Source organism: Poecile atricapillus, chromosome 2 (assembly GCF_030490865.1).
Source record: "Poecile atricapillus isolate bPoeAtr1 chromosome 2, bPoeAtr1.hap1, whole genome shotgun sequence".
Classification (NCBI taxonomy): Eukaryota; Metazoa; Chordata; class Aves; order Passeriformes; family Paridae; genus Poecile; species Poecile atricapillus.
Window position 1 is genome coordinate 42650459 of NC_081250.1, and position 8836 is coordinate 42659294.

The 8836-nt window shown below is 50.9% G+C and overlaps 1 protein-coding gene across 1 annotated transcript; it reads right to left on the minus strand.

The window, feature by feature from the left end:
- Positions 1–1908: 1908 nt before the first annotated feature.
- GASK1A (golgi associated kinase 1A) lies at positions 1909–8266 on the minus strand. Its single transcript, XM_058831068.1, has 4 exons — positions 7655–8266; positions 4053–4175; positions 3682–3785; positions 1909–3117 (listed from the first exon to the last, which is right to left on the minus strand). The coding sequence occupies exons 1-4, from the start codon at positions 8264–8266 to the stop codon at positions 2907–2909; spliced, it is 1050 nt and encodes a 349-aa protein (XP_058687051.1). The 3' UTR covers positions 1909–2906.
- Positions 8267–8836: the final 570 nt, after the last annotated feature.

Below are 8836 nucleotides of genomic sequence, written 5' to 3' on the forward strand. Positions count from 1 at the left end.
ATTTTCCGCCTGGTGGAGCTCCGTAGAGGTGCATACCACGCTCCCAAATGCTGTTCTCGTTCCAAGGTGCCGAGGGTGAGCAGGAGGGTGCCGCAAGGATTCCGCCCAGTCAAGGAGCCCCTGTCTCTCTACTGGTTTTTCCCTTGCTTAGTTGTTGCTACTGCTTTCTTAAAGACAAAGCCATCCTGCAGCCAGCTTGGACCATCTTGTTTTGCAACCACACCCCAACACGATCTGGGATGATGTGCAGTAGAGTTTGGTAAAACAGCATCCCTGCTCAGATGAAATCTAGTTAGTCAAGCATGGCCCCACATGAATATTTATAACTATATAGTAGTTATAACCATAAAAATAAGTTTGTCATAGGAAATACAGTATGTTGATAGCTGGGGCAAACCCAACACAACACAACATGGTAAAGGCTGGTGCAAACAGTCCACAGGATTCCTCTGAACAGCCATGACCACAGTTCAGAGCCTGTGCTGGTTACATAGGCAAGCCCATGGAAAAATAGACTAATTAGAGAAGATTCATGATCAGTCTCAGCAGATCTTGGCTTTTGCTTCTCTCATTTATCCATACATGGCTCTTTGGTAAATCATGAGGGATTTTTATTCACATGTGTAACTGTTTACAGATGTTCCCATGTGTTTAGCCAGCAAACTCATGTTACAACTAAAGAAATGCAAAAAAGCCCCACTACCCTGTGCAATGTTAAGGTCAAGCAGATGCAACCAGAGGCAAGGCAAAAGCTGCTGGTCCAGCTCAGCAATGTCCACAGCTTTGGCCAATGTGCAGAGCCCCCACCTGTCTCTTGATTCTCACTGAGAACATGGGAAGAAAACCTCTTCTTTAATGACATTTCTCACTTTAATGAGAAAAAGCAAGACTCTGACTGATGCTGTACATCATAACCTATGCACTTGTTACATCACAGTTTTTCCCAGAGTATTTTTTGGATTTATGTTATATTTAGTATCCTTTACTCTTACACAGCCATGCCTGGGTACGGCTTTTCATAGGACCCAGGATGAGTTATTTTGTTCTCTTTCAAGCTTACAAGCTAAGCTCACCTCCCAATAATAAATCCCCATGATTCAAGCTTTAGCAGGGTTTCCATGACTGTCATCTATCTCATGGCACAGCAAATGGGGCGATAATTCACGGGGTGGAGAGAGTGCTGGGGGAAAGGCTCTCCCTGGCTAATTGGAGGGCAGGACTCCAGGAACAAGATGATGGCACTTTGGATGCTGCTGTGCCTGTGATGCTGAGTGCTGATGCTTCCTGACAGCACTTGTGCTTGCTTGTTGATTCATGTCACCCACGTCTCACTTCATCCTCTCTTCAGCAAGAGGGAAAAGGGGAAAAAAGGTAATTGCCTGTGCTTATCTGCATGGGTGTTAAAGCATCCCCTTGCAGGCTCTCAAACTGCCATAGTGCTGAGAAGAATGGAGCGGGGAAGGTATCCATAGCCAGCTTTTCCCCTCCCACTGCATTTTGGAGCTGTGTTTTCCAAAGCTATTGCAATGGGACAGCTGCACCATGGTGCAGCTGGCTACCCATGCCAGCCTCATTGAGACTTTCCAAAGGCACAAGTGAATTGGAGTGCATGAAGCATGGATGCTCTGCCTGTAACACTGGAGAAATGGAGGCCTTTAAAAAGCCTTCTGGTGCGAACCATAAACTCACAGGCCAAGAACTGACTGCTCCAGGCAAACACTGACTGCATGCCTCAGCTGAGAAACACACTGCAGGGAATGATGGAGCCCATCCCTGCATCTTTTTCCTCCTGTTCATTTTGGTTTTGAATTATCTCTCACCCCTGGCACTTGAGGACCTGCCTAGCTGGGATGCTGCTGTGCTTCATCAGAGTGGGCTGATGGGCAAGAGCCTGAGGGGTGACAGGAACAGGATGGGCTCTGCCGGAGGCACCAGCATGCTCAGAAAGCATTTTCTGCTTGACTGCCCTCTGCTAAAATAGCCTGGCATTTTTGTTAAAATGTATTTCTGCAAGCCTGGGGAAGAGTTACATGCAGTCATTCCCAAAGAGAGCAGGCAGGAGTGCTTTTCAGAAGTGGGGTAGTTTTGCCTTTAATCCCCTGACGGTGAAGGGAAAGAGTGAAGGAGAGATTTGAATCTTCCAATCCAACACTGATAGCATTGGCAGCAGCCCAGGACCACTGAGGCACATGCATGGATCATGGCATGTGGCACACAGCACTGGCTCTAACTGGGGATGGTACCATGGGCTCCATGAGGGCAGCTGCTGCCCAGTGCTGCTGAGCTCCAAGGTCCTGCCTAGTCTCAGCTTCAGGCAGTGGCTCACACTCACTCCGAGGCACACATCACCTCTTCTGCAGGGGGAAAGGCAGAGCTCAGCTCCAGTGTCTTTGTTTAATCCACTTAGAAAGCTCCCCTCTGCTTTCCCCTTGCCTCTCTGTCTGGGATGTTTTATAAACAGTGAAGGCAACATCAAAAAGCCCAGTAAAAGACACTGAAGGGGTGCCAGTGACTTCTTCCACTGCTTCTTTAAGTATTTCCAGAGTCCCTGACAGCTGTCTAATTGTCCAAGCCTCCAGTTTTCACAGTTATGTGTGTGAGTAAAGGCACCCAACAAACCTCACAGATGTGCCCTTCCTTTGAAAATCCATGCTGAGACCATAACTTGATGACTGCTGCCTTTCTCAGGCAGTTGTGGGTTGTCTTAGGAGACATCTCCTCCCCATCTTTCCCACTCCCTGTGATTCCATCTGCTTCTTCAGATCATCCTACAAGATGAGGGGAAACACCTTGTGGAGAGCCAAGCACCAGGACAGAGCCTCCTAACGTCCATGCCGAGGGCATGAGGTACATCCATGGCTGCTGGGATGTGCAAGGCAGGCGCTGTGAGCCAGCCGGAGGTCGGTTCAGCGCAGCGAGTCCTCGAACACCGTCAGGTTGTGCTCTTGGATGTGGCGGAGCAGGATTTGTGCCCGCCTGTCAATGGTCTGGAGCAGGGGTCTCAGCCCCTCGGCACCACCCTGGCTCTCCCAGAGCTCCTGGTCCAGGCGCAGGGACTCCAGCAGCAGGCTCTGCAACCTGCCCGACCGCAGCGTGGCCACCGCCGCCGCTGGGAAGCTGCAGCGGAGGAGCAGAAGAGACAGGGAGGGAAGGGGTTATCCAGGGAAGGCTGAGCAGAGAGAAAGGGAGCAGCGGGGCACTCGAGCAAAGATGCTTCAAGAGGAAATGCACGTCTACCCAGAGGAATGCAGGACCAAGAGCCTTCTGCTTAAAACTCTACCCATGGTGAGTATGCAGGATAGCTCCATCAGACACAGACCCAAACAAATTCCAAATCAAGAGGCCTCTAGCATGCCAAAATGCCTCGTGGGCAATGGCGCAAGAAATGCTGAAATACCTGATTATTCATTATTTTTGTGCAGCTGCCAATTAAAGGGGGGAAATAGGCTTTGGAGCCTGCCATCAGCTACCTAAATCAGAATAAAGAGATAGTTTCAGGGAAGGGGCACGTGGGATGTTTTTGTGAGCCTAGCCACCCACCCTGTCCTGGGTGGGAGATGGCCCTGATTCAGAGGGATGCCCCATCAGGGAGGCCAGGAGCAGCAAGAAAGTGAGCACACACAGGGCTGCTGGACATCCCGTGTGCCAGCTCAGCCTTGCTCAGCACATGCACATTCCTACCTGTCTATGCCTTGCAGGAGCCTGAAGTTGAGCTTCTCCTCAGGGTGCTGTGGCCTGCCTGCATTGTCAATGAACACCAGGCGGGACGGCGCACTCCTCCGGACCTGCCAGCAGGATGGGAAGGAGAAATTTACTCAGTGCAGAGTCATCAGTGTGGGAGTTTAGGTTGCTTTTAATGCAGCGAGAAAGCTGAGAGTATTTGGGGGAAAGCAGATGCCAATGTCCCTCCATGCCCAGGCACACCTCCCACCAAGGACCCAGCATCACTATGGGACCCTACATTCCCTTTGCTACCACTTCAGTCTTGTAAGTGCCTCCCAGGCATCTTCATGTTAGCTCCAGAGCAGCCCTTGGACAGCAGGAAGACATACCAGGATGTGGACCAGGACCAGCTCTGCTGGATTCCGGCACTTCTCGTGGAGCATCTCCTCCACGCAGGGCTCAGAGGGATCAGGCTGAAACCCACAGCAGTAGCGGTCCAGGCGGTCATGAACCTGCAGGAGGCATTTGGGAACCAACCTTAGCAGGGACACGTGCCTGGGGTGGGGAGATGCTGGTGTGAGCTGTTCTTGTACAGAGGAAAATTAAACATTTCTAGGGATCCTCAGGAGACGTGCAATGGAAAAGCTGCATACACTGGTGAGTGAGAGGAATGGAAGCACACATGCAAAACCCCTTTGGCATTAAGAAGGTGACGAGAAAGGTGATGGTGACAGGCTTTTCTGATGGAGTTCAGATACCTGGTACCTCCACATTCTGAATCTGCACAAAGTGAAGGGGTTGTGCTTCCAGCTGAAATGAAGGGAAGACACACATGATGATGAATTAATTAAAAAAAAACCAAAAAAACCCCCAAAAAGTACCCAAGGAAACCCAGAGGCTGAAACCGCAAAAATAATTTATTTTTCTGAGTCCCAGTGCTCTGTATGATGGTTTCATCTGGTTCCTGTCACATATGCAACCTTTCATCCATCCCTATGGTAACCTGAGCAGCTCTCAATGGAAAGATGAATGGAAAAGTATTGGCAAGGGAAAAAGCGGTCTGTGCATACGCAGAGCATGCCTGACATTTAAGTTGGGCCATGGTGACTTGTTTTAGCTACATTTGTGTTTAATCATTTGCAGGTGCTGCTAAGGCTCCATGTCGTCCAGGCTGTCAAACCTCCTGCTTCCCATCCCAGTCCCCTGCAGAAACCCTGGAGCTGCTTCACAACTTCCAGTGTTTCAACCACACCCTTGGAGGAATGAAGGGCTTTAAAAAGACATAAATCTCTGTCAGACCCAGCCTCAGTATTTATGGAGCTTCCTCAGCTTTGTCAGAAGCAGCTGGTACATCCTCTGGGGCGATTTGTGAGCAGACAGCACCTCATTGGCTGTCAACAGACCTCCCCATGGCTGTGTGTTGACATGACCCCGTAGGGGAGCTGCCTCACCTCCTCCTGATCTCAAGCCCTGTTTACAAAAAGAACCCCATATATATATATAAAAAATACTCCTTTAAATACATATGAAATATATAAAAATATGGATAAAATAAATATATTTTCTGGTTGCAAAAATGTCCAACTTGCTGATTTGTTCAGCATTGCTGGTGCCAGCCCAGGAGTCAGGGCTCGGGGTGCAGAGAAGCTCCTGGAGCCACTGGGAGGGCTGGAGCAGATCTCAGGTGAGCCAGAAGGGATCTACAGGTGACGAATCAGAAGCCAAGTGACCCACGGAGTCTGCCTATTCCCTTCACCCTGGTAATTAACACAAGTTACCAATTACAGCTGTGTTTTGACAAAGTGTTCAGTCTGAACCCAAACACTGACCAAGCACTGGAGAAGATTCTGCAGAGAAACACGAATTGTGATCTCCACAGCCATTCCATTAATAACCCTTTGAAAAGAAGGATTAGTCCCACACTGGAGGCCCTTAAACCTCTCTGTTTTCTGAGGTTTAAATGAAGCACTCAGGTCAGTATTTCTCCACTGGGAGACACTCTGGTTAAAAAGTGCTTGAGCATCTTGTCACAAAACACATGGAATTGGAACAAAATATCACATTTCCTCCACACATCTCCTCAGTCTGCCTACTGGAGAGCTCAGCACGCCAGTTTCTCTCACCTGCTATGTTATTTTGCAGGCTGTACAGAAGGTGAAGACAACCTGAGAGAACTTACAGAGACATTAAATAGGCTCAGCACTCCACTCACCCGCCCACAAGCACCTGTGAAACCAAGGTGGATTGGTGCTGAACCCACAGAGGTGTGAGGTGGAGGCAGATCTGGTGCCCAAGTGGAGCCCCGGGAGAGGGACCAGATGGCTGTGAAGATGCTGAGAGTGCCCTGACAAGCCCCCTCTCCCCTGGCCCTCCCCTGATTTTTTGGTATTAATTTATTGATTCCAGAGCTCATAGAGCTCTAATTCATCAGAAGTTGGGTATTATTGCTAGAACACAAATACATGAGCCACAATTCTCATCCAAGCTCAAACACTACCAGAAGCTCACCTTCAGCCCCTCTTATGCCCATCCTGGGCATCCAAGCAGGGCATCCCCTTGCGTCTGATAGGTTTTTCCAGTTATGATTCAGTCTGGGATGGCTTCCCCTAGAGAAAGTTTCCTTGCTGTCTCTCTGGCTGGGAAGAGGATGTCCCAGGGTAGGGATGTGGCTGCAGAGTCGATTTGGTTTTGGTCCTCTCTAAAGTGCAGGACAAAGCCATCAGCAGCTGCCCCTTTTCTACCAGGCTCAGCATTTTGGCCCCACTAAAACTTTGCACATAGTGGGGGGTTCCCTTATGGCAGATATGAAGAGAAATCAACATAGATGAGGCCAAATTTTAAGAGCAATAGAAGAAAATTACCAAGATTTCAATGCAAATGTACAACAGAGCTCAAGTCTCACAACTTCTTCCCCAGCAAGAGTGTGAGATGCTAAAGCCATTTCTGAAAGATGCTACTCCACTTCTGTAATATCCTCTTTACCTTTATGTGACTTTTCTGCATGGGAGGATTCCATTAGAATTATTGAGGAGAACCTGTGGCTTGCCCTTGAATTTGTTATTGCACTGCTTCAGCCCTTGAGGAACAACTCTGCTTAGAACTAGATACTTTATCCTGCAGTCTCAGCCTTTCCACTGCACTCAGCGGTATTTTGGCCTGGGGAAGGGAAGGGGATTGGTTAATCTTCTCATTTCTCTGGTTGTTTCAGCTAAAATATTTTCAAGCTCAGCCAGAACTGCTCCACCTCTGACAGCCATAGTTGTAAAAAAAAAAAGAGAAAGAATAAGGAAAACATATTTTAGTAGTTTGGAGTGTTTTCCTTTCTTTTTTTTTTTTTTTTTTTTTGTATTAATACTTGTCCTTTCAGGCAGTTTTCTCTTGTCTGATAACCAGCCCCCAGGTGCCTAAGCAGGCTTTCCTTTTCTCCACACAAATCACTTTTCCCTCCTCACAGCTGCCCTCCAAGACCTGATAACTCTCTGGGATACTGTTGTAATCCCTTGTAGCAGCAGGGTATGATTTTCCAGACAGAAGATTAAGTGCTATTAATGCCGAGGAGGAGGAAGGCAGTGCTGTCCAAAGCAGGGCTCCTTATTTCCAATGCCAGCAGCACACCCCTGAATTTGGATGTGATGGAGCTGATGCAAAACATGCTGTTTATCCCTAGAGATGCCCTAGGGATGTCTCTAGGGATGCCCCAAGCCTCTGCCAGCACAAAATGAACAGCAGAAAGCTCGCCCATATGAGGACAGACTCACCACAACCTGCCTGTGTTTCCCCTGCAAGTCCCAAACATGGACCATACTCAGGCCAAAGTGCTTCTGCATGAAGCTGTGCTGCTTTCCAACAGCTGACGAGGGAAATTACATCCCAAGAAACAGCTTGTGTAACCCCGCAGAGCAGAAGGAGACCATGGTCAGACAATACAGGTGCAGGGGAACCTGGGTGCCACAGCTGATGGGACAGGTGGCCTCAATCACCACAGCCCTACCTGGAGCAGAAAGTCAAAGAGAGCCAGGCGGCTCCACTCGCTGCGTGGGATGCTAGAGCAGGGAGCGTCCCTGGCCACCAGCATCGGTCTGTGGGGCTGCAGCATCTCCTGGTACTGCAGCCATCCCAGGGCACACGAGTTCTGGTCGTTGTTGGCATCCTCCAGGTGCTGGAGGTCAGGGGCCCACCAGATGATGGGGCGCAGGGCGCCGTCGGTGTAGCTGTAGGGCAGGAGGCGGCTGCTGAAGCGCCGGGCCACGGCGGGCAGGCTGCGGTTCAGCCCCAGCACCCTGTCCAGGTGGAAGGCCAGCACCTCGTACAGGTCCCCGGGGCGCTTGATGAGCCCACAGCGCCCATCCTGGCAGTCTCTTTCCGGGCCGGCTGGCGAGACGTCCCCCTTGGCATCCCCCTTGGCATCCCCCACGGCTCGCAGCCCCACTCGCATGATTTGCCCGTGGGCAGGGACACGGGTTTTGGAGACCACCTGCCCAGTGGACAGCAGCCACATCTTCTGGAGGTCGTCAGCAGAGAGCCACGGGGGAGTCTCCCTCCTCACCCCCCGCCGCCTGCCCCGGCCCGGGGCCTGCTCCTGCCGCAGGCGAGTGCGGGCCATGGGGAGCCTTTTCCCGTAGGCTTGTCCTCCAGACAGCGGGGCAGCCGCTTCCCTCGGGGGCCCTGGCGGGGACGAGGCCGGCAGCGGGAGCAGGGAGTGTTCCTGCGGCGGGGGCAGGTGGGTGAGTGCCAGCAGGGCCAGGGCCAGCAGCACCCCCACGGCTGCTGGGGCTGGGGCCTTCATCCCCGTCCGTCGCCATGGGCGCTGCACCTGCGGGGACAGAAGGGCGGGATGATGCTGGAGCGCTGCTGCAGGCAGAACCCTCGGTAGGGTTTGGTTCAGAGAAGCAGCCCCTCTGCTTGTGTGAGCCCTGCAAGAGGTATTCCCCAAGGACTGGCTGCCTCCACAGCACTGTAAGAGGAGGGTTATGGCTGGTGCCGTGATTTGTGCCAGAAATTAGCTGCAGTCCCTTCAGAAGCAAATCAGAGCACGGGCTCGCTCCCCACACAGAGGCTGCCACATCTGCAGCGCTGAGGTACAGACTGACCTTATGGGCAGTGAATTTTTCATGGTCAAATATTTCACTTTAAAGACTCAAGAAATGAAAGAAAAAAAAAAAAATCAAACCAG

Bases quoted from the DNA above. Each gene is read 5' to 3' on its own strand.
- GASK1A (XM_058831068.1), bottom strand. From the start codon at position 8,266: ATGGCCCGCACTCGCCTGCGGCAGGAGCAGGCCCCGGGCCGGGGCAGG. The intron at 4,176-7,654 runs GTAGGGCTGTGG...TGCCTCCTGCAG, and splicing joins TCTTTGACTTTCTGCTCCAG to GTTCATGACCGCCTGGACCG. The intron at 3,786-4,052 runs GTATGTCTTCCT...TCCTGCTGGCAG, and splicing joins TGGTCCTGGTCCACATCCTG to GTCCGGAGGAGTGCGCCGTC.